General features: G+C 40.6%; 1 protein-coding gene across 3 annotated transcripts; it reads right to left on the bottom strand.

The window, feature by feature from the left end:
• Window positions 1–7,268: 7,268 nt before the first annotated feature.
• On the bottom strand, window positions 7,269–23,203 carry Hccs (holocytochrome c synthase). Of its 3 annotated transcripts, none has more exons than XM_077107184.1 (7): window positions 23,107–23,203; window positions 22,384–22,537; window positions 19,771–19,922; window positions 15,933–16,081; window positions 14,776–14,895; window positions 11,636–11,722; window positions 7,269–11,087 (listed from the first exon to the last, which is right to left on the bottom strand). In XM_077107184.1, the coding sequence occupies exons 2-7, from the start codon at window positions 22,493–22,495 to the stop codon at window positions 10,889–10,891; spliced, it is 819 nt and encodes a 272-aa protein (XP_076963299.1). In that variant the 5' UTR covers window positions 22,496–22,537; window positions 23,107–23,203; the 3' UTR covers window positions 7,269–10,888. The 3 variants fall into 3 exon arrangements, with proteins under 3 accessions (XP_076963299.1, XP_076963300.1, XP_076963301.1); XM_077107185.1 differs by having other exon boundaries at window positions 23,043–23,126; XM_077107186.1 differs by lacking the exon at window positions 23,107–23,203 and adding an exon at window positions 22,985–23,063.
• Between the last annotated feature and the right edge of the window lie 2,775 nt (window positions 23,204–25,978).

Below are 25,978 nucleotides of genomic sequence, written 5' to 3'. Positions count from 1 at the left end.
ACAGAAGTAGGCTTCATGATCCACAAGTTCAAGTGTAATAAAGAATACTAATTCTATACATATCCAAAGATAGATAAAAAGATAGTTTTAAAATGTCAGATGGCTTGGGGACATCAACTGGGTGACACCAAAGCATTAAATATATGTGATTAGTTGTCGAAAGTAAAGACTGGTTACCTTAATTATCAGCAAGAAAGTGGTTTTCTACATGACTAAAACTCAGGTTTCCCACCTTCTGGGCAGATGTCATCCAACACAAACCTTGTAATTTGCATCTTCTCTTTAAGCTTTAGATGTCTAATTTGCTTCAGATCTGAAGTAATAAATTCTAGAAATGGCATGTCATGTTTCACATTTGGGGATTGGTTGAGTTATCTTCAGGTTATGCCATTGGAATAGTACTTCTGCCACTGGCTGAGACTCTGCAAGAATTTGCCTATGCATCTTGACTCTTCCCAGCTGCCCATACTCAGCCAAACGTAAACAAGACCCAGAGCAAATGCTAGTTTAATATGGATCTCAGATGGCTTTTCTGTGCCACCTACTTGCATCCTACTCCTATGTTTTCTTGCTTCAAACTTGCCCATGTTCTGACCAATTCGTTCTCTCATTCCTGGACAGGACTGCCTGATATATGGGACCCCCCGCCCCTTCCCATCACACGGTTGCTGTTTTAGTCCCATTTTTTAAAAAACTTTCTCATCAAATGGCCCTGAGGTTAATGCCTGTAGAGGGAAAAGGTAGTGAAAGGTACATCTGTTAATAATCTTATCTAAAATAGGCAGTCCAGAAAATAGAGCTCAGAAAATCTTTTATGGGTATCTCAATATTCACTTTCCCTTTCTCTGTGCATTTCAGCCCTGTGATTGTATCTTTCTTTAGCTTAGTAAGTGAAAACTTGGCTCTTAGAAGCCTTTATCACATCAAAAATAAGCTGTTTTTAAATACATATATGAGACCTAAAGACCTAAGGAGGAAACCCAGGTTATTCCTAATAATACCATATGAAAAAAAAAAAAATTAGTTGGACAAAGTTGGCTGTTCAAGTCACTCCTTCCTTGTGAGAAAAGGTATCCTACAAGCAAGAAAAAAGTTGCAGTATGCTCCATGTCCATGAATACTCAATCATTGTTTCTGTGTCTCTGACAAAGAGGCCAGAATGGTGATGGCAGAAATGGCTAAATACACATTTGTCTTGATCCCTCTAAGTAGCTATTAACATATGTTTGTTGTGGGGTTTTCTAGAAAAAAAATGCTCTTATACCAATGGAGTGCGTGCAAATTGAGGAAATTTCTAACTAAGCCCAGCTTGCTTCTTTTCTTATGCACATTTTAATACACATCTGCTTGGCAGAGAAACAGCATTGGGATTAAATATAAAGAGATGTCAGAACAAAGTCCAGGCCTGTGGTGTACATTGGGCTGATAAGCAAACTCCAGGAGGTAGATTCTACTGAACTGAGGAGAAAGGAAATGACTGAAGAAGAGTCACACAGAGATTAAAACAGAACATCTTAACTGAATGGAATTTTAAACAAGACTAAATCAGCAGCAAATGTTCTTCAAGAGGAAAAAATACAAACCAGAGGACAGTTTCAATAAAGGTTGGAATTCTTGGGCACAGTCAAGGTGACAGTGGTAGCCTAGAGATATTGAATTACAGTGGTCTCTAGGGTACGGACCTCTGACCCAGTGTGGCTCTCAATCCACCAAGGTACAGAAGGTCTAAGAGTCTCTAAATTCCATTCAGACTACATCTTTTCAGCCCAGGGAGACCAACTCATCCCAATTCCTCTGAGAACATCCCAGGTTTAGTCTTAAAAGCCCCATATCCCAGGCACAGGTTCTGTTATTAATTGGCAGGGTAGGAACTTGTGGCTGTGGGTACAGGGCACTTGAACTTGGTACCTCTCAAGTGGGGTCACCAAATATAAGATAAAGGGCACCCAGTTCAATTTGAATGCCAGATAAACAACAGTTCCCATGCAAAATATGGGACATATTTATACTCAAAAATGACTCATTATCTGAAATATTCCATGGGATATGTTTATATTAAAAATAGATTCTTTATTTACCTGACATTCAAGTTGAACTGAGTATTGATTTGCTAAATCTGGCAACCCTAATCTCTAGCATTGATATCTCACCTGGTCTTCAATGACCTGCTTTGCATTTTCACTGACTATCCCATGGTACCTCAATAGTCTTATAATATAATATATAATATAATAGTCTTATGATAGACCAAATGTGTGCCTCCACTGAGACATTTAGCCATGTTCTCACCAGCCATCATTCCTCTCTTTGCCTAGGGTGCTTTTTCCTTTTTATCATCCAAGCCTCACCTGGGATCCTAGTCTTCTTGTCCCTCTGACACATGTCTCCTCTTTGTCCATCCCCATTATCCCCTCCCTCTTTGGTTATTCTAGCAGCCTGGCATTTCTAACCTTCCCGCACTCCTCCAAACTATCATTTATAGTTCTGAAATGCACATCTTGTCAGAGGTATCTGTTGGTTAAAAATCAGTGGAGGCCCTCCTCCTCCTCTGGTCTGCAGGACAACGTCCATATGCTGTAATGAAAACACTCCACACTCTGGTCTTATCCACGTTCACCTTTCATTTCTCCCTATTATGACACCCCTATACTCTGGCCATGGACAGAAACTCCCCATTTCCTTGTACAAGAAACAGTTTTGTATTTCCATTCCAAGGGCCCCAAATGTTCTTCCTGCTTTTCTTATTCAATGCTGTATTTCTTGTAGAACTAGCTTGATCTTCCCTTTCCACAAACACAATGAATTACCGCATATTCTGATCTTTTAGACATGATTTGGCCATGTTAACAAGGATTTTTGTGCATTATCATTGCCACCTTATGTTTTTTTCTAGAGGTTTTTCTCACTCTGTTCCTGAAACTGGGGACTGTGTCCATTATTTAATTAGTACCCTCTGGGCTGGGCAGGGACCTGATACCTACTTGGCACTTAATAAATGTTTGCAGAATATAGGCTTATAAATATGATCAAACAACTTACCATACAGTAGAGAAAAAGTACAAGACCATCCACCTCCCAGCAAATGCAGAAGTAGCCACATATTTTCTAAATAAAAGGGTTTTGAGTAAAGGAGGTAGCTGAAGAGAAGAACAGAGATAACTATCAAACAGTAAGTACTTCCTTACAAAAACACATCGCCCCAGCTCCATGCTGCATGGAATGGAAAAGGTAGGTGGCTTATGATCTGTTATCATTTCATTCTGAAGGCCAAAACTTTAACAGTAAAAATGGTGACAAACGTATGATTCTGTGCTCCCTGGATAGTGCTTGACAAATACTTAGTGATTAAAAAAAAAAAGCGAAGTTTCAAGGCATGGACTTCAGTGTCAGAACAGGACTTGATTCCTGCTCTGCTGCTAGTTATTTTAGCTCCATTTTCTCACCATAGCCAGGATATTTTAATACCAAACTCTCAGGATTGTTTTGAGGATTACAAGAGAAAATACCTACAGCAGAGCCAGCCACATAACCAATATTCAACAACCGGCAGCATAATCGGTATCCCACAAGATCATTTAAGAAACAAAAATTGAAAACCTCTGCCATGAAATGCAGACACTATTAACTAACATTAGGAATGACTTCCGCTCTAGCCTAGTTTTTGCACATTAACCCATTTAACCCCTCATTTTCCAGAGGGCACAGGTTATTCCAGAGACATCAAAGGAGTTGCCCAGGGCCACATAGCTGGAAAGAAGCAGAGCTAGGATTTGGGCACAAGCCATTTGACTGTGCCCCCTGCTGTTTGGATTAGAAGTCAGGGAACAAAGCTCTGTGGTTATTTATGGAAGCCCTTGGCCTGGCTTCTCTCTTAAAGAATTGAGCTCAGCTGGATGGTCCCCAGGAGAGGGCTCCTGCCTCTGGGATGATCTTCAGGAGCTCTGAGTATTTCCCACTGAAGCAAGAACAATGGAAGCTGAAATAAATAAAGGTCCATAGAGGGTTTGATTTATAAAGATTTTGTTCCATGGGGGAGAATGGGTTGAATTATAATTAAAAATTATATCCCATTTACATATTTATTATTGTCTTGCATAAATTACAGTCTAGCATTATCTTCAGATTTTCTTTTGCTTCAAACAGCTACAACAGCCATATGATGACTTCATTTGATCAACTGATTGGTTGATCTAATAGTCAATCAATATTTACCAGGGGCCTACTACCCACTATGCCCAATGCTGGACCCCAAGGCTAGAAAAACAGATATGACCCTCTAGATCTGCCTTTAACTATGTCTCAGCTAAGAAAAAAACTGTCACTCTTGGAATCCTACTGTGAGAATGGCAGCAGATGCTTCCAAGTCCCATGAATCCAGCAAGTCCCAGCAACCATTACCTGATAGGAATCCATACATTGTTGAACAAATGAATTAATAGTTGAGACCAATCACCCATCCATCCATCTGTCCTAAGGTGAAAAGTCAGAGAAATACCCACAACAGCACCAAATGCTTCCTGCATTCTGCAAGAAACATCTCTACAGGAGAAAGAGCGACTTTGGGAAGTGAAGAAAACACGTTAGGGCTGGCTTTCTGGCAAGTGACCTTTGCAGTTGCTTATTTGAATGTTCTGGTAATGCCTTGTTGAAATTTTAAGTTTTTCAACACGCCCAACCCCTTCTTCCCCATGGCCTTTTTGACTGGACCCTGCAAACAATGCAGCCAGCCCTGGTCACATTCCTTGCGGATAAGAAGTAAGCAATTTCAGAACAGGAATTCCTTTGTAGTCTAGGCCAGCAACCCAGGGGGCAAGGAGGTGAAAGAGTCATGCCCTGAGGTGGTTTCACAAGCCAGTGGCAAGGTGAGAGTGGGAGAACAGATGCCTGACCCCTCCACAGAGCTCCTTCCCATCTGAATATAATTCCAAAATAAAGTAAAAAACACCTTGCTCCATCCCAATGGAGAACAAAGGGTGGACAATGTTTCTGATAAGCAAAACCCACTCCATTCTTCTCCTCCCATACTCTTCTGTGTTTCTATCTCTGCCATCCAATTTTTATTCACATTTCGTGTTACAATTTCTCCAGTGTTAAATTTAAATGTGTGGCTCCCTGCTCTGATGGTCTGAAAGTTTGTGTCCCCTCAGAATTTATAACCTCAAGGTGATGGTATCTGGAAGTGGGGACTTTGGGGAGGTCATTAGATTAGGAGGTCATTAGATTAGATTAGGATAGAGGAGTAGGGTTAGTGTCAGAGACCCCAGAAAGCTCCTTGGCTCCTTCTACCATGTGAGGACATGGGGAGAAGTGCCATCTGAGGCAGAGGGTCCTTGTCACAAAGTCTACCACACCTTGATCTTATACTTCCAGCCTCCAGAACTATGGGAAATAATTGTCTGTTTAAGGTCCCCAGTTTATGGTGTTTTGTTATATCAGCCTGAACAGATTAAGATTACTGCCTAGTTCCAAGACCAAATGTAATATTTAAACTGAGCCATAAAACAACTTCCCTGCTTCTAAAACTGTACAAGCTGGTTTCCAGGACCAAAGTTAGGTGCAAACTCTAGGACCTGACCTAAAATGACCTTGAGAATTTTGAGGAACACACGTTTCTCCTGAGCAGAACTGGAGGCACAAGAAAATGGTAGGGGGATGCTGACCTATATTAGAAAGCAAGGGGTGCTGTCAAAAGTGGCAGGATGATCCACAAGTTCCACCTGAGCTGGTAAAGCAGGTGTAGACTATTCTGTCAGGACCCAGTTCCAGCCAATCAATCTCTTTTCCTTTTACAGAGTGCTTTCATTCCCTTGCTAAGAACTGATCGAGGAGACAGATTTGAGGTTGCCTCTGGCCTCCTTGTCAGTTGGTCTTCAACAAAAACTTTTCTTTTTGCAAATATCTGGTACAACAGTTGTTGGCCTCTATGTGCATCAGGCTGCAAGCTCTCACTCGGGATCAATTTTGGGTTAATGAGTGAAACAAATGTCCTCTAGGGGTGGGGGCAAAACTGTTCCTTGATCTACTCAAAGGAGATGACCAATTCAGCAGTGATGGGGCTCAGACGCCAGAGGATGAGCTGGACCTGGATGAATTTTTTCAAAGCCATTCTGCTAACGTGAGTATGAATTGTGTTCATTTCCCCCCCCTCAACACTCTCTGACTAAAAAACTGTTGAAGTTCTAACCCCCAATACCTGTAAATGTGACCTTATTTGGAAATAGGGGTTAAGATGAGGGCATTGAAGGGGGACCCTAATCTAACATAACTGGTGTCCTAATAAAAGGGAAAATTGGGGTGCCAGAGACAGACATGCTCACAGGTGAATACCATATGAATACTGGTATTATGTTGCCAAGAGCCAAAGAACTTATTAGAAACTGGGAGAGAGACTTGGAACAGATCCTCCCCAAGAGACTTCAAAGGAATCACAGCCCTGATAACATCTTGATCTTGTACTTTTGGCCTCTAGAACTTTGAGAGAAAAATTTCTGTTGCTTAAGCTACATCTGTAGCACTTGGCTACAGCTGCCCTGGCATACTAATATGGTGAGCAAAGGTCAAGTCTCGGGAAAACCCAGAACACCTGGGCTGATCAGGGAGCAGCCACCAACAAAGTTTTTTTTTTTTTTTTTTTTCTCTCAAGACCACAATTCACATAGAAGCAGCACATAGTACAATAGGGGTTTCCTATGAGCCACTCTGGGGGAGCCATCATGTCACCCCTTTGTCATTCTGCCCCACTGTTATAACCTACAAGAGTCATGGGAGACAATAAACTTTCCAAAGAAAAGTTGTTATTAAAATAAAACATAGTAAAATGTATGCAGCCTTCAGAACTGAGGGGAGAAGGGAGACTCTAGGGAAGAAATGGGGAATAAGCAAAATTAGAAAAATGGTATTTCTATTGAATATTTGCATTCACATCTCCTGCTTGGAACTTTGACCCAAGGCTATGTGAATGTGTGGTAACTGGAAAGATGGTGGGGGTGGAGTAAAAGCTGAAAGGACTCAGCAGAGGAAAGAGAGGTTCAAATTGTGGTCCCTGGACCAGTAGCAGCAGCATCTCCTGGGAGCTCATTAGGAAGGCAAATTCCCTGCCACCTTGGGCCTATTGGATCAGGAACTCTGGGCTGGGGCCTAGCCATCTGTTTTAATAAGCCTTCCAGGGCATTCTGATCTACATAGAAGTTTGAGAAGCAGCTTGCTGGGGAAACCAGAAAAGGGAGAGAGAGAGAGAGCAAGATCCCAAATAACGCTCTAATGCAATCTTTGTCTGAACAATGTCAAACTGTATTTTTAAAAAATCCAGCTGAATCAAAATGACTATACATTAGATTTTAGCTGAAAGCACATAAACACAGCACATTATTCACTAATCTTTCAACAATGAGCCATTTACTTTTGGGGTGCTGTGGGTCAGTAGTGCCACTTTATTCTTACATGAATCTTATTCATCATGCATTATCTATAATTCCAGTTCCATTTTCTTAAAGGAAATTTAAGAAACCACTGCAAAGGAGAGAAGAGAATTATTATTCTGGATTTGTACAGTATTTTCCAAGCCCTTTCCAGCTTCATGGCAATATTTTTAGTAATTCTCCTTTAAACACTTTCTAACCATTCCCTTACTATTTATAGACTTGGTTTCTACATTCACAGTGCTACATTTTAGATAAGGAAACACAAGAGCTTAAATATACCCTTTATTTTGTCAAGTGGAACTGTCATAGTAAGTAAACCAAATGTCACTGTCTTGTTTATTTTTAAAGATCCCTTTTGGTGGTTTTAAATAACATGAGCTTGCTTACAGCAGGCATTCATATACCTGCTAATACTTAAAACTGACAAAAATTAGGAATAGAGCCTGTTTTTAGCCTCCTAAATAGAATCTTCTCAGAGGAATAGAGGATGCTAGACTGTGGAGTATGTGTCAGCACTGTTTTCTATCCCTGATGCACAATCTCACTTTACTTTTTGTTGGTCACATGGTGATGGCCTCATCTCACAGAACATGCAAGACAACTCTAGTAGAGCTGTTTGATTATTCTCACTTGACAGCAACAAAAGCTGAGGCCCAGAGACATTAAGATCATACAGCAAGTAAAGGGCAGAGCAAAGACTCCAAACTATTTTTAAAGAGAGAGAGAGAATTTTTTAATATTTATTTTTCAGTTTCGGCAGATACAACATCTTTGTTTGTATGTGGTGCTGAGGATCGAACCCGGGCCGCATGCATGCCAGCTACCACTTGAGCCACATCCCCAGCCCCCTCCAAACTGTTTTCCACACCCACATTGAGGGTGTGGGGGGGACTGGGGATTGAACTCAGGCACTCAACCACTAAGCCACATCCCCAGCCCTATTTTGTATTTTATGTAGAGACAGGGTTTTACTGAGTTGCTTAGCACCTCACCATTGCTGAGGCTGGCTTTGAACTCTCCATCCTCCTGCCTCAGCCTCCCAAGCTGCTGGGAGGTGTGTGCCACCGTGCCCAGCCAAGACACACATTCTTAATCAACACACAAGCAGCCTCAAGTCTATGAACAATTCCCATAGTCATTGCAAAGGTGAGACAGGAAATAGATTGTGTTGCTTTCACTAGGGAGCAATAACCATATTGGTGACTCAGTAAGGAATTAATAGCTTTATACACAAAAATTCTTATGTGAATTTGCCTCCCTCTCATTATTACAATGTGTTCTTTCAACTGGAATTCTACTAATTCCATCATTTCATTTACAGACTGCCCTCCAAAAGACTGATTTCCTGAAGGTAGGGGGTGTACCTTCTGTAATACTGTATTCTCAATAAGATACAAAGTGTGGACATACACATTCATGAATGTTAACGACTGAATTCATAGGATTGGATGTTAAAATGCAATCCCGGTTTGAACTCCCATCTACTAATACTTTCCCTGATGTATAGGAATGTATTCTAATTCTAAATAGTATTTTTTCATGAGACTTAGTTTAAAACCCCAGAGATGATCCAAAATGAATTTCAAGTTATATGTGAAAACTCCTTTCAGAGCAGATAAGTCCTGTTCCCAGACACAATCAAGTATAATCTAGACACACAGCAGCTCTGAGTACCCAGTAGGCTATACAGTCTTTTCTTGAAGTGGTAAAAGGGTATATTAAACTGTTGATCTTGGGTCGGAATTGTGGCTCAGCAGTAGAGCACTTGCCTAGCACATGTGAGACCCTGGGTTTGATCCTCAGCACCACATTAAAATAAAGGTATTGTGTCCAACTACAACTAAAAAATAAATATTTTAAAAAAAACTGTTGACATTGTCATCAAATTTGCTTGACAGTTTACTTTCAAGATTGTCTGTTTCAAAAAAGACTACAGCCCAGTAACAGGGCTGAAACCTTTTGCATATGGCTTAATTTTCAGTTTCCAGTTACAATGCTTTGTTTCACGTAATACCTAATCCTATACTCAATCAAGAGCACTCAAGACCAGGAAAAAAGCCAACAATAAGTATTTCCCTCTACAGTTTAAAAAATATGTGATTAACAGATGAGAAAATATCTGACCCAAGTAGGGAGACTATGGCATTACTCTTGTAGAGACTGCATGTCTGAAGAAAAATTAACTATAAGGTTACTCTGAAAGATTTTCAAAACCTGTTAACTATCAGCTTTATTTAAAAATGTACAAAATACTCTTGACATGTAGAACTTAAGCTTTTTGGATTTTTGAAACTCCACACAAAACTGACACACCCAAGAAATCCATACCAAATTAATAACTCACAGACTGCCAATTTCATCCACTAATTTAACACTACAGTATTCAGGATAAATTAAAGGATTTAATATTATCAACACTTTAAAAAACAGTCATTTGTAACATGCTGTTATAATTAGAACAATCAGTTTTGGGGTTACTGATACAAGGAATTTCAACACCAAGCTTAAAGCTTCTTTAAAACATAAAAATTGAGACAGTGAATTAATGCAAACATAACTACATCTGAGAAAAACACTCTTCTTGTGAATGTTAATACTCAGCTAAATATAATCATCGGCACTGTGACTTGAGCCAGACTTTTAAATCTGGATTAAGCCAACCAGAAAGAAGGCTTCCAATGGAGGAAGGAATGGGACTCAAAGTTGGGATAACTTTAAATTCCATGGACAACAAAGAGACCTGTTTGGGGAAGCAGAGTTACATATCAGAACAACAAGAAAATATTTTTAAAATTAAAATATATGTTTCAAAGCATATGCATCAGCACCTCATGGTGAGTTGAAACTTCTTTAACAAGGCCCAGTCTGAAAAATGCATATAAATAAGAATTGAGAGCCAAGACACGCCTTAGTCTTGCTGGAGTGCAAGGGTATGGCTTTGCATTTTGTTCAGGGTCTCTACTAAATTGTAGGGACTTCAGAAATAATAGTCTCTTTTTAAAAAGATATTGCTTATTTATAATAAATGATTTTAGTTAAAAAGATTTGACCAGGTAAAAGCTCATTAGCAGTACACTGGCTTTCAGGTTTTACCTCTCAAATATTCCTGAGAAAAATGGTAAGAAAAAAGCAGCTTTCCTCACTTTCTAAAAAACTTTTTCAGAGGTTTTTCAGACTTTCCTAGATGAAATACATAGGCAATATTGCAGCTAACGGACAAACTGAGGGACTGCTTCCCACTTAAACCAAATGAGAAGAAAACTTAGAACTATTTGCTATAAACCGCAAGGCAAAATGCAGCTCAAAACTGAATGGAGCAAGGGCCCTTTGCTAAGTGGAGGATGAAGTGTATGACCCACTTGAAGTTCCTGATACATCATGAGTGCAGTTCAGTTTGGGGAAAATAGTTTAATGTATCTCTCAGAAAAAAAAATAGTTTATACTTTGCATCACAAACAAAACAGTGGTTATGATGTCCAGCGCCACCAAGCAACTTTCATTCTGTCCCATACTGCTGAAAGTGAATCCAAGGCAGGGCGGACGTCCAAGATGGTGAACTGGTAGTCCTTGTTGACTTCACCACCATCGTAATAATCTATCACATATCTAACTTCTGTGCCACAGCGGTTGATGATCCAATCGTGCCTGTCAAAAGGCAGCTCATACCTGGAATGAAAGCATGCTAGTGGGTATAAATCACTGGCTGGGCATTTGGTGCTGGTTTAGCGGTGAGAGTAGCTGAGAAGCAGCACTTTCCTGCTCTCAACAGCAAACACCTGACTGGGAAGGTGAGGCTCAGAGACTAAGGGAACATGGCACTGAATGACTGATGAGTCCAGGTCACATGACTGCTCATTCCTTTACAAAGGAAAAAGATCCACAGGAAAGAAACCTGGGCCATTTAACTATTTACTAGGAGAAAAGTTAGGAACACTAAGCAGATGTACCCAAAGATTATAGGAGGAGTAAAAGATGGATCCAAGAATACAGAAGAGAACTCAATTGGATCCTCAGATAATTAAATAGTAAGCTAGCCACTACATCTTAACACATCTGCTCATCAAGGAGCAAACCTCAAGGAGAGAAGGAAATCTATAGCTGAATACTGAATGAGTTTTAGAAGATGGCACTACAGTTCTTAGACTCTTTGGTGCCAAGAAAAAGTTGACCCTGATCTGAGGTATGCAAAATAACATTTTGGCACTGACACTCACCCCATCCAGGAACGAATTCTTGCTCTTGGTGAATATTGTTTTGCTTTCCCTCCAAATCGGATCAAGGATGGACCACAAGGGCACTCCCTGGAAAATGCCAAAGGAGAAAAACCTATCAAAATACTTTCTTTCCTTTGACAAGGATATGTTCCAGTTTTTCAATAATACACATATTCCTGTATGCATTTCACATAATATTGCATTGATATAGCAGCATCTAAAGCAATTCAAATAAAATGTCCCTATTTATTGAAAATATTCCTCTTTCCTTCTGGATTTGGCCTTTTACTTTCCCCTCCTCCCTCCAGACTGGGGCATTTGTTTGTACTGAGGGGGAATGGGGATAGGAAAGACAGTGGAATGAGATGGACATCATTACCCTAGGTACATGTAAGAAGATATGAATGGTGTGACTCTACTTTGTATACAACCAGAGAAATGAAAAATTCTGTTCCAGGGCTGGGGATGTGGCTCAAGCGGTAGCACGCTTGCCTGGCATGCGTGCAGCCTGGGTTCGATCCTCAGCACCACATACAGGCAAAGATGTTGTGTCCGCCAAATACTAAAAAATAAATATTAAAATTCTCTCTCTCTCCCAATCTCTCTCTCTCTCTCTCACTCTTTCTTTAAAAAAAAAATTCTGTTCCATTTGTGTACTATTAACTGAAATGCATTCTGCTGTCATGTATAACAAATTGGAACAAATAAATAAATTAATTAAAAATATATATTTTCCCTGAATACAAAAAAATTGAATAAGAAACCCATAAAATAAATCAATACGTGAATTTTAGCTAAGAAACAGATGGAAAGGGCACTGCCAGGGCCCTTCCATTTGGGGCAGGGAGTTAGGCATATCCTCAGGAAAAAAAGTATTGTGTATCTTGCTTCTCTTTTGCATAGAGTAGCTGGGCTTTTTTCAGACAAACATAAGAAAATTCTATATATAGTTGGCTCTCTGTATCCATGGGCTCCACACCTGCAGATTCAACCAAGTGCAGATTAAAAATATTTGAAAAAATAACTGCATCTATATTGAATGTGTAGACATTTTTCTTATGATGATTCCCTCAGCAATACAGTTTAACAACTATTTACATATCATTCACACTGCATTAGCTATTGTAAGTCATCTAGAGATGATTTAAAGAATCCATGTGAATGTACATAGGTTATATGCAAAAACTACACCATTTATAGAATCTGCTTTACTCTGCCCACAAACCCTGGTTGAGGATTCAGCCTTCTGCTGGCACTGGGGTGCAGCAGTACTCACAGACCTGCCCTCACGGAGGGCATGGTCCACCTGTACAACAGATACAGAGCTGCTTCACCAGTGAATCGGGAAAGGCAGTCAAGACATGAGGCCCCCTAACTTGTTAGCTGCTTTCCCTGATGAGACAGGCTTCCATCTTGATGTGTTTCTCTAAGTGCAAAGGAAAAAAGCATTCAAAGCATAAGGAGCCTTATTTGAGGACCATAAGTTACTGAGTTTTCCTTTCAGGACCTACTCCTTAGTTTCTCTGCCTAAGAGGGTCACAAACTTGATCCAGGAAAACTCTCCTGGAGACCTTGACATGGGTTTTTAAAGGCCTACCTAATTTTGCCAAAACTCTCTAAAATAACTGGAGAGGGAGCTGAAGCTGATGAACTAAAATTCCCTCTGCTCTCTTGCCTCTGCCCCATGTAATCACACTATAAGTAAAGAGCAGGCAGTTTTAATTACAGCACACTTTCAACCAAGGTCACTGCAGACACTTGTGGCTTCCCTCATTAGCAAGCTGGGAGTGTGACTCCTTCAGGCTATGGATTACTGACAGGCAACGTGGTTGCTGCACTGTTTCTCCCTCACATGCACTCATCACAGGCCTTGCGCTTGGCCAGTGACACCTAGGAAGTATCACTAATGAACTGCAGAGGGAAAATATTAAAAAAACAAACTTTGGATAGGGCAAAGGGGAGGGGAGGGGGCATGAGGGTAGGAAAGACAGTGGAATGAGATGGACACCATTACCCTAGGTACATGTATGAAGACATGAATGGTGTGACTCTACTTTGTGTACAACCAGAGAAATGAAAAATTCTGTTCCATTTGTGTACTATTAACTGAAATGCATTCTTCTGTCATGTAGAACAAATAAATAAATTAATTTTAAAAATATATTTTCTCTGGATAAAAAAACCAAACTGAATAAAAAACCCATAAAATAAATCAATAAGTAAATTTTAGCTAAGAAACAAATTAATCACATTTTGTGAGGAATGTGAAATGCAAACCACAGATTATGAAATGATCTGGTTCTTGGGCTGAGGTGAGGCCCAGCATGCAGTGTTTTGTAACAAACTTTCCAGAAGGTGTTGAGAACCACTGGTCTCTAAAGACACAGATCCTATCACCATAGCATATACGTTTACCAAATATCCCTGAGAAAAGGGGCCCCATAATAAGACATCTCTTAGGGTTATTCCTAATGGGGATTCAATAGATGGTGCCGAGGGAACAAAAGCATCTTCCCATTTGGCTTAGGGCACAGAGCATTTTAGTACCTCTCTTCCTATGTGTTCTGCTTTCAGTGGACTGTGGAACTCCTCTCACTGAGAGGTGGGGGTCTCTGTTCCCTCCCCTTGAACTTGGGCAGGCTTGTATCACTATGGGACTTCTGAGGCTAGGTCAGAAAAGAAGACACGGCTTTGCGTGGTGCTTTTTGGAACCCTAGCTCCTGGATCCTGGCAACCATGATGTGAGGAAGCCAAAACAGTCACATTTAGAAGCCATAAGCAGGTTGGTCTGAAAGACGGCCAGCACCACCTGCTGGACAAGTAAATGGTGACACCTTCAGAGGTCTCCAGTCCATGGATCTGGGTCAACCATCCCTGACTTGGGAGTTGAGGCCCCAGACATCAGGGAGTAGAGAGGAGCTACTTTTCTGCATTCTGGACCCACCAAGTCCACAAGCCTAATAAAATGGTTGCTGTTTTTCACATGAATATGGAGGGGTAATCTGTCCCACAAAATGTCACAGGACAGTTTTATAAGTATTTTATTTAAGTATCAAATTATTTTAATGCTAAAACTGTAGAAGTTGATACAAAATATAATCGACACTGGAAATACTTTTTAAGATCTCAATCATACTTACGCAGCATGAAGAGCTTCCCACTTCAAAATCTCCTTCCAGGCCTGTTCATTGTTCTGATTATGAATTTTAATGATATTATACATATCTTTTTGACTAATATCCTCATCCTTCCACTTCCACCTATGAAAGCACATTTGGTAAAATGTGACAAACATTACTGATAATGCCAAAAAGTTAATCCAAATATTCATAAAGTGATTTACAAAATTACAAAAAAACTAAGAATGCTCATTTTCTATGAATTCAATGAATCTAAGACTCATTTTAAAGATTTACTTATGATCATGGAATAGTGCCATAAATCAAAAGCTACCACACAAACATTAAAATTGAAGATTAATAATGAAGTTACTCTCATTTCACTGAGTTTCCAAAAGCCAGACTTATGGAAACATCTATTTTTAAAGATGGTTCTTTTAAAGATGGTTTCTTCAGTTAGTAACATTGATTAATGAAGCTCCAACTTTTTAAAAGTATTCTCTACATTAGCATTTCTTTCCTTTAAAATAAAAAAAGCTATTACTGGCTATGATGGTCAATTTTATGTGCGATTTGATGGGGTCATGGAGCCATGTGGCCAAACATTATTCTGAGCATGTCAGTGCGGGGGATCTGAATGAGATCAACATTTCAATCAGCAGAATGAGTAAAGGAGACTGTCGTGCTCCACATGGGTGGGCCAAATCCAATCAGTTTCAGGCCTAAATGTAAGAAAAGGGCTGATCTTCCCATAAGCAGAAGCTTGAACTGAAACATATAGTCTTCTCCTGTTTTTCGGACTCAACACTAAAATGTCAGCTCTTCCTGGGTTTCAAGCCTTCAGACACAGACTAGCACTATACCATTGGCTCTATTGGGTAGCTAGTTTGTCAGCTGTAGATCTTGGGATTTGTCAGCTTCCATAATCATGTTAGTCAATTCCTGAAAATAAATCTTGCCCTGTTCTCCCAATCCTATTGATTCTGTTTCTCTGGAGAACCTGACCTCAAAATTGGCCTTGAACTTATATTCTGACAAGTCTAAAAATTCTGTTGATTATAAGCTAATTAACTCATTAAAAACTTGCTGGTTTTTTTGAGGTAAAAAAACTAACATTCAATTCTTAGATGAATTTAACAAGCAAATTTATATTTTAAACAATATGCTCATTCACTTACCCTTTCCTTAACATTGCATTCCAGAACATCTGTTCGGAAGGATAAACCCACTTTTTCTCTGAATCTGCTCGTGGAATGGATGACTCCTCTCTGACGGTAGACAATGCAAAGGGCTGATCTGGAGCTGGTGTTTGATTAGGTGGTGGCATCTAAATAAAGTAAGTAGATTTGTTTAATAAATGCTATAAATATGACATAAAGTAGAATATATGAATATAATTAAGTACCTACTGGAAAGCAATGGATCACACACAAAGCACAGATTCCCCACTAACCCACTGACATCAAAACTTCAAGCCTCTTAGATATTTGGATTGTTCTGAAACTTCAGAATACTGAAGCTTATTTCCTCCATGATTAAATTCTCATAAATGGTAAATAGATACTGTGGTTAAATTTTGCTCTCTTTCTCTTTTGAACAAATTTAGAAGCGATGTCACCAAGGACACAGAAGTAAAAACTAATATAAACTACAAGCATTTCTAAAATTCTTTTTATAATCTCAGCAGCTCAAGAGGCTGAGCCAGAAGGAACACAAGTTCAAAGTCAGCGTCAGCAACTTAGAGAAGCCTTGTCTCAAAAATTAAAAAAAGAAAGGGGCTAGGAATGTGGCTCAGTGTTTAAGTGCCCATAGGTTCAGCCCCTGGTTTTAAAAAAAAAAAACAAAAAAAACTTTGACAGGTTATTCAAAAATGACTATTAACTCTTTAACTCTTTTGAACTACTGAAGAAAATCTCACAGACTATATATATAATGCAACTTTCTTTTTAAACATTCATACATGTACAATTCTGCTTATGCTTTCAGACTTTGGGCTGAACACAATATAAATGAATATTTGCACTGCAATAATGCCAGACCGAAGGTGTGGCACAATCCCTTCTCCCATTTAGGGGTCAGCAGTCAGTACTGTTATGTTAATTAACAGCCAACTTAGGTCAGGGTCTTGCACCTTCAGCACTGTCGACTTTAGGGGCTCATTTTTGGTTAAGGGGTTCTGTTACACTGAGTACTGTAGGTTATTTAGCATTATCCTCAGCTTCTACCCAGTTGTGACACTCCTGCCCAGTTGTGATGATGAAAACTGTCTCCAGACATAAGTCAACTGTCCCTGGCAAGCACCCCAAGTTGAAAACTGGTTATAACTTCTTTTTGTATTAGAAGTGTGAAAGATTTTCTCTAACAGATACACATGAATAATTGAATGATATTGGCCAAAGTATATGATTATATCATGTGCATCTATAAATATGTAACAATGAATCCTGCCATTATGTGTAATTAGTAGTGCACCAGTAAAAAAAAAAAAATATGGGAAAAAATAAAACTCTCAGCCATAACATGGCCCCTACTTTGAATTACAATAGAAGGAGAGCTTTGTATGGTAAGCTCTGCAATGATTGCCTGTACTGTCACCACTAGCATTTTTAAGGACATAAGTCTGAGGCAGATGGGCTTCAGTTTGGCTTTGCCACTTCTTAGCTGAATGGCATGGGGCAAGCTGCTCACTCTACTCCCAGTATCTTCAGTTCTAAAACAAGGACAAGAAACACTAACCACATGAGGCTATTATGAGGATAAAAGAAAAAGTGTATGGTACTTTGCTTGAATGCCTCAAAAATGACCACAAGAAAATCTAGCTGTTATTAGTATTCTCGCTACATATAATGATCCCTTGGGACAAGAGTATAGACATCTAAGATTCTAAAAGGCTCATGTTCTGAACCACTAGGCTATTAGAGATGATCTGGACCAGTGGTCTACTGGGGTACTCTTTGCAATGTCTAGAGATATTTTTGATAGTCACAACAAAGTGGAGAAAGTTCTCCTGGCATCTAGTGGGTAGAAGCCAGGAATATTGCTACACATCCTACAGTGCACAGGGTAATTCCCACAGGAAGGAATCACTAAGCCCCAAGTGTCAACAGCACCAAGGATAAGAAACCCTTATCTCATCCAACTTCTTCAACACAGCCATTTCCTTATAGTTTGGCAGGGTCCTTACTGAGGTTTGACCACAACCCCTTCCCTGTTCTTGAAACTGAAGTCTAGGATACTAATCCCTCCCAAATAACCCTGGGCTTTTCTCTATAAATGAGTATACTGAACTGTAATTGCCTCTTTTTCTCATCTGGAATTTACTATAATGTGAATAAGTTGAGAGCACAAGCTGTGTCCTATGCATCTTTGTAACTAACCTAGGAGAGTCCTCAGCACACTGGAGGAACTCTAAATATCTATTAAATAAATGTTTCCAGCAGACAGGCCACTTACTGCTTCATCTATGAGTCCATTCTGTGTGTAGGTTGGTTCCATTGCTACCAAGTTGCTTTCTACATGGCCTCTTATAGTAGATGTTATAGTTGACGCAACCCATTGATCCTTAGGCATGCCACTAAGACTGTCTTCCACATAGGCCTTCAAATAAACTATTTCTGTCAAGAGCCAGATAGCCAATATTTTTGGTTTTGTGTGCCACATCACACTACTCAACTCTGCTGCTGCTTTCTCTACTGTGTAAAAGCAGTGACAGACAATACATAAATGAATGAGTATGGCTGTATGCCAACAAACCTTTATTTTCAAAAGCAGGTGGAGGGCCAGATACAGCTCATGGACCATAGTTTCTCAGTTCCTGATGTGGACACTGCTATTGTATCTCTCTTTTCGAGGACTATTTCTAGGTCCTTCAAATGTTCCTGGTTCACTAAAATTTCTAAACATTTTTAATTTAGACAGCCATCCTATGGCTCTCTAAAGTATAAGCCCAAGTCTGTCTGTCTCCACTAAAATGTGATTCCAAATGAGACTGCAATTCCTTATGTTGTATGGCTATCATAAAACATAAAGAAGCCACAGGTACCTCATCCCTTTTTGAGAAAAAGGAAAAAGAAGGTTTATTGCTTTTCTAACAAAGGAGAAACACAGGGGACTCCTGTTCCAAAGGCTGTCATTCTGCCCATCATGGGTAACAGGGGGTTTTTAAAAAGGTAATTTAGAGAAAATGAGATTAGGGAGGAGAGATGTATAAGGAGAAGATCAGGGAGGAGAAGGTTAGGGAAAAGAAGATCAGGGAGGAGAAAATAAGGAAGGAGAAAGTTAGGGAAAAGAAGATCAGGGAGAAGAAGGTTGGTAAAAGAAAGAAAACATGTAAGTTTCAGAGTCACAAGGGAAATAGTCAAAGCATCAAGTGAACCCCTGTTACAATTATATAATAGCAGACTATAATAATAATGTAGGTTACATAATAATATAATAACAGAAAATAAAGTCCATGAGGGCAACAACATAGCCTATCTTGTGCACACTGCTCACTCCCAGGGCTTAGAACAAAACAGATAATAGAGCTTTATGGAAATTATGAATATTCTCATCCTCATTTCTTAATGGCATTAAATTTGCTGGCAGTCAGATGACACTGTACTATCCTAGCAATTAACACGTGGCTGGCTCCTAATAGTTCCTGAAGAAGCACCCCAATCTTGTAAGATGTCTACAAGGTTCTGGTCAACCTAAACACCTTACTACCTCCAGCTATGTTCTTTAAGGAAGTTCTTGCTACCATCTAATAACTCTTTCACATGAGAAAATACTCATTTGGTATGGCTTATTCCTAGTAAAGCTACCCTGGGTCTTTGTAATCACTGATTTCTTTCCCAGGGGCTCTCTGAAACTATATTTAGTATCCCATTCTAGACTTTTCACTGTAGATGCAAACCAAACTTTAGTTTTCAAATGTCAGAAGAATCTATCCTAGCAGTCTACAGATTGTCTTAGGAGTCTGTAAAACCATTTCTGCATAAAATATTCCAGGAAGAAGGAAACATTATATATTACCAGATTTGAAGGATCCAGGTTCTCCTTATTCTTAGCAGCAGCGCCTGTAACAGGACACTCCACATACTCATATGCACGATCTTGGTGGGCAGGCACAGAGTATGCTTTGCTCTCACAGGTTGGACCAGAGGGTTCTGCATTCATTGGACAGCCTGAAATAATCAAGTATAAAAACTGTCAACACAGTAGAAGAAAAGCATAACATCTGGGTCTCTCAAGTGGGGCCTTAAGAAGTTGAAGTTCTGACAACCATAGGAAAAAGTGTGTTTCTTTTGTTTAAAGCTGCCACGAACTAAGCTATCTAATGTTCTAAAATCTGTAGATGAGGAGAAGGTTCTATAAATTTACTATACTTCTGAAAAAAAATCCCCATTCTATGATTAAATTATGCTCCCAGCAAAAATAAATGAAAATATCTCAGCAGATGTAATAGTATGTATTGCCCATGCCATAGTGCTAGCAATAGGTTAGAAAGTTCCTGCTTGGAACAGCACCTGGGAGCTGTAAAAGAAACCTAAGTAGAGGCTGGGCCACATTTCACCGAGTCTCCTTAACTTCCAGCCATTAGTTCCAGACAAGCCCAGCCCCAGCCAGGATGCCACTGCAGTCCAATCATCTGTTACTGATGTACTCTCGCAAGTACTGGAGCAGAAGAAAATGAGCAGAGATTTCTCAAAGGCTGCTGAAGAAAAATCTCCATGCCACTCTGATTGTGTTTTATTTCAAGACTAAAACAAGGCACAGATAACTACTAGGTAGCCAAGGTGCTATTCCTTGTCAGCAGACAGCAAGAAAAGGGAGACATTAAAGAAAACAACCCACAACCCATCTAGGACCTTCTTAAGGGGAAGGTGTGAGCCTAATGACTAAGCACTAGGAAGGGCAGACAATGTATCTGGATCCTGATTCAGTCAGGTGTGGGGACTGAGAAGTTGGTCTAAGAGTTCACAGCAGGCAGGCTCCTGGAGAACTGCAGCCTGGGACAACAGCTGTTATGTAATAGAATCCTTGACTCAGGCAGCAGCAGGAAGAATGGAATATACCAAATGCTGGTGACACACAGAGAAAAGATGAATTTCCTTTCACTTCCTTCCTTGGGCCTCTCCTCCCAGGCCCTCATTTCCTAATACCCATCAGTTGCCTAATTTAGAGGTGAAAGTAAACTTGCTATATCTTCCCTCTCTACCATTAAAGCATCAATCCTTTCCAGGGCACTGATTCCCACTCATGTTAATTTACATTATATAATTAGTAGCCCTTTTGATCTACAAATACATTCTTTACTATAAATCAGACTGGCAACTCTAGGATAAATAACAAATGAAATGAAACCAGAAAGAAGACTCTGATCTCCCTGGGAATGGACACTCAGAGCAGAAGCACAGCTGCTTCATCTGATCTGTCTCAATTCATGGAAGAAGCAATACCACAAGAGCACTGGATCTGTCCTTGTCCAAGGTCACAGAGTTTTCAACAGCTTTGCCACTTATACCCTGTGTGACTTGGAGTGCATTGGTTATTTATTCTGAGCCTTAGTCTCCTTGGCTATAAAACAGAAAACCCACCACACAGGATTATGAATATGAGATACAGGATTTTCATCAGACAAAGGATCTTCACCTCTTATTCACTACTACTCTCAGTGCAGGAAGAAATAAAAAAAAGTGCTTGGCACAGAATGGGCAGTGACCTGTAAAAGTGGGCTGGCTCACCCAGAAAATAAACGACTACCTCTGCAAGCATTAGCATTCAGTAAACATGCCACATTGCCTCTGCTCATCATGACTTACTGATTCAAACCAAACTTTAATATGAAAAATTAAAAGCCAACATACACTGACTAAAAGTCAAAGAAATCTTTTTATTTTCAGCTTTGCCCTGAAAGAATAGAGCACAAGTCCATTTGGAGATGGCTTATTTTATACGATACTGTAGCATATATGGGAGTAAAGTTTATTTATTAAGACAAAGAGGGGCTGGGGCTGGGGCTCAGCGGTAGCACACTTGCCTGGCATGTGTAAAGCACTGGGCTGGATTCTCAGCACCACATATAAATAAATAAATAAAATAAAGGTTTATCAACAACTTAAACAAACAAACAAACAAAAAAAGACAGATGTGGACCGAGGTTTTCCACGCAACCTTTGTATTCTTGGTATCTGGGCTGGATGATTGTTTGTTGTGGGGGGCATCCTGTGCATTACAGGATGTTTAACAGTGTTCCTGATCTCCACCCACTAAATGCCAGGAGTACTCTGTACTCTCAGTTGTGATAAAATGTCTCCCAGCATGGGCAAATGTCTCCTGAGAAGCACTGATGGAAGCATAGGAAAACTTTGGGGAGTCAGCGAATGATTTATGGAGCAATCACTATACTCTCCTACAGTATCTCAATTAATCATCATGATAACCCTCTGAGATAATATTATAGTCTCATGTTACAGATGATAGACTTACAGAGAAGTAACCTATCTATAATCACAAAATTTGTAAGCAGCTCCAGGGTGCCTCACTCCCAGGCCTACAAGCCTCCCTAGCAAACTACACCACTTCTTCCTTTAGAACCTTTTCAGAAATATCTTGTTTTACTTTTCTACACAAAAGGTCAATTACCTTTCATTTTCCCTTCATGCATTGGGCATCCTGAAGGCGGTGATGCTCTCTGATGATCTGAAGCATTTGAGGTCTGAACTGAAACAGCAGGGGTAGAGGCTGACAAACCCATGGTTGGAATCAGTGTTGACTCCAAACAATTTTAAATTTCCAGCTGTCAAAGCAAAGAGACATATTAATGCTGATGCCTAGAATGCAGCTATTCCCTTGTTCCTCTTAATCTAGTCAATCCTTTTTGTCCCATCATGGGAACATACTAGGCTTTAATATATTGCCGCCTTTGGGAAACAGTATGAAACCTGCCCTCCGGGGGCACGTTTCTAAGCGAGTGGGGATTAAGCGATTGAGGTGAGGTGGTCTCTGAGAAACCACATCATAGACGTGGGGGGCAGGCCAAACCACCTCACAGAGGTGGTGTGCAGCCCGGGGGTCTTCCTGGGGGAGGGTAGGCACACTGAAATCAGAATTGATCCCCAGTCCCCCAGGCCTTAGCGAAGAACATAGATAAGGAAATTCGAGGAAGGAAGGATGGAAGAAAGGGAAAAAGGGACAGAGGAGTCAGGGTGCTGCCAGTCCTCCCGTACCATCCCCACAGTCCCACCTGCTCCAGGGCATGGTCCCCAGGCCCCACCGGCCGTGGCCAGCACGACCTTCCGCACCTGATTTCTCCCCCAGCTGCTGGCCCTGCCTCTAACCTCCAACCCAAACCCCGAGGACCACGACCTGCTACGGGCGTCCCCGCCTTCCTCTCACTGGGTCACCGCTGTAGCCGCGGTCACGGCCGGCGCTCTCACACGCCGCTCCTTCCTTTTCTGAAGGCGGGACTTCCGGGTGCGCGGGCGTAAACTGCCGGCTAAGAAAGGGTTTCTGTCAATCACAGAGAGGGTCCCGCCTCCTCGGAGCTTTGACCTATAATCGCGAGGCCGTCCCTGCTGGATGCCTTTTTCAACATCACAGAGGTGGCACAGGCTTTTATCGTCTGGAGGTTCCCGTAGAGAGAATTCGGCTACACGTAATTTGAGCGGCTGAGGGAGTGTTTGGGAGGAGTTTTAAATTCTGTTTTCTTTAATCCTGTCAAGTTTTAAAATTTAAAAATCTTAATTGACATATATTTGTACTCGTTTATGGGGTACAGTACTATAGTTCTATACATGTAGACAATTTAGAGTGATCAAATCAAACATAGTAATGTTTCAAGAAGCATCAGTAGGGCCGGTCACAAGGACACATGCCTGTAATCCCGGTGAGTCCAGAAGCTGAGGCATGAGGATCACAAGTTCAAGGCCAGCCTGGGCAATTTGGCCAGATGCTGTCTGAAAATAAAAAACAAAACAGGTCTGGGGGTGTGGCTCGGTGGCAGGGCTCACTTTGGTTCAATCCCCAATACTGGGAAAAAAAATACCATCATTTGATATCCAGAACTGTGGATAATTCTGGAGAGGACAAGTGAACAAGACAGGGTTCTGCCTCTGTGAGGATGCCTTAGGCCTGAGTCTAAGGAACTCCATTTTAAAAACTCCAGTTTGAAACCTGCAATCTCACCAGGCACACCCACAGAGCTCTCCAGTATGGAGAGTTACTTCCCCTCACCCTGATAAACAGAGTGAAGCCCCTGGCAGGCTGTCCTCACCTGATAAGAGGGAAAGACAAGAAGATCAGAGTGCAGACCACAAGACCAGATGTTTCTGACCCAGGGTAAATGATATCACTGAGAAACCCAGTGGTAGCTGATAAGGATTGAAAGGGGGGTCAAAAGCCCCAAACTTTAGTTTAAATAATAGAGGTAATGAACAGGGATTCAGCGGCCAAAACAAGAATGCTGGAGAGCCTGATGAGGATCTGGACTGACATCCCATCACTTGTCATCATTCCTGATCCTCTGTGTGATTCTCACTGCTCTCAAACTCTACTGCCTCATGTGGACCTTGGTGAGAGCTGCAACTTCTCCCTATGACCCTCTTCTCAACCAGTTGTCCACTCCATGCCAGGAAAAGCCTGCTTTGGTTCCTGACCTGGTCACTGTGGTCTGAGTGAGTATGCATCTGCTGGACATAAAACCTAAGGCTTAAGACTTTTGAACTTAGCATGCAGAGGGAAAGTATGTCATTAGCCTGTCATGATTAAGTGTGTTTTGCAGTGCTTAGAATGAATCTAGAATTGTTTGATGTGAATTAATTAATCTAGAATTGTTTGCTATGAATTGATTATGTCTATTGCAGTGTCTAGCATTAAGGATTGTCATTTTCTTGATTAAGAACCTGTAGAGTGAAACTGTATTGAGTAATTTGAGTGAATAAAGCATTGAAAGGGGCAGAAGCGTGTGGACATTGTTTATTTCTCCCCTCGACTGCATATGTTACAATTTTGCCCCCTCGCAACAGCCTCCAAAGTCTTCTTAATGGGGTATGTGGATTTTAATTTTTCTCCAACAGAAATTTAGCATTTTCTTCCATCAGAAATATAGGCAACAAATTCCTGTAGTGGTAGCTATATGTGGATTTAATAGAAGTCACAGGTAAATTATATCATATGTGATTGTTCTGTCTGAAAATACCATTCATTACTTTAAAATTAAAGTGATTTGATCTTATTAAAGTGTTAATTAAGAAGCATATGTCTTCCTATATCACCAGCAGTGGTTCTGTGAAGTATGTCCAAATCTCCCCACAGGGCCCAGGCTGCATCCCCTTGGGTGCTAGGAGTAATGGTGGCTGACAACTCTCAGCTGAATTTTTCTTCAGGAATTGCCCTCTACTAGAAGAAAACTACCTCACAGCAAAATTACATTCCCTCCTTGAAGATAGGCTGCATCCTATTAGTAGACTCTCTAAGAGAACTTAGCTTCAAGTGGGGCAACACAGAAGGGCCATACCAGTTTCAGAGCTGCTCACAGGATCAGCTGATGATTCTATTCGAACTCAATGACTATTAATCTTCTCCCTGTGCCTATCCCCTCTTCCATCACTCTCTAGCAGCTCTTCATGAGACCACTCCATGCAAATCTTGAAACCTGAGATTGTTTAATGAATTTTATTATTTTGATGTGGTAGGATCAACAGTAGATGATTGCCTTTTAAAAGATAGTTTATTATACTCCCAAATCCAAAGAGAGGGAGTACATGCCAGGTCACCAGGGGTTGGGGATATGTGGAAGCACCAGAATTGATCACAAGGCCCAGGGAGAGGGAATCTGTGGGCAAGATCCTTCTCAGGAGAAAGGAATGGGAGAGACAGGGCAACAAGATTAGGATTGTCTAATTTGAATAATTTCAGTTGCCCCTGGGGCAGGGCTGTCACCAGTAGTCTCTTACCTGGCCATGGAGTGGTTAGGATAGTTGTATAGTGACCCAGAGTAGGAGAGCCCAATAAGAGAGGTGGTTCTATGTGTAGACTTAATGGAATGCTCAGAAAGGGGAACTGGTTGCTCTGTAGCCCATGCCTTGAACTTGGATCAAGACAGCATTTAAAATTTGTGTGAGAGAGAGAGAGAGAGAGAGAGAGAGAGAGAGATAGATAGATAGATAGATAGATATATTAAACCCAGGGGGGAGAGAGAGAGAGAGAGAGAGAGAGAGAGAAAGAGATATTAAACCAG

The sequence above is a fragment of the Callospermophilus lateralis genome, chromosome X (genome assembly GCF_048772815.1).
Source record: "Callospermophilus lateralis isolate mCalLat2 chromosome X, mCalLat2.hap1, whole genome shotgun sequence".
Taxonomy (NCBI): Eukaryota; Metazoa; Chordata; class Mammalia; order Rodentia; family Sciuridae; genus Callospermophilus; species Callospermophilus lateralis.
The sequence above is the reverse complement of the archived record's forward strand: the minus strand, read 5'-3'. Positions and strand labels throughout refer to the sequence as shown.

Bases quoted from the DNA above. Each gene is read 5' to 3' on its own strand.
- Hccs (XM_077107184.1), bottom strand. From the start codon at position 22,495: ATGGGTTTGTCAGCCTCTACCCCTGCTGTTTCAGTTCAGACCTCAAAT. The intron at 19,923-22,383 runs GTAATTGACCTT...TGATTATTTCAG, and splicing joins GCATGAAGGGAAAATGAAAG to GCTGTCCAATGAATGCAGAA. The intron at 16,082-19,770 runs GTAATATATAAT...TACTTTATTTAG, and splicing joins ACCTGGATCCTTCAAATCTG to ATGCCACCACCTAATCAAAC.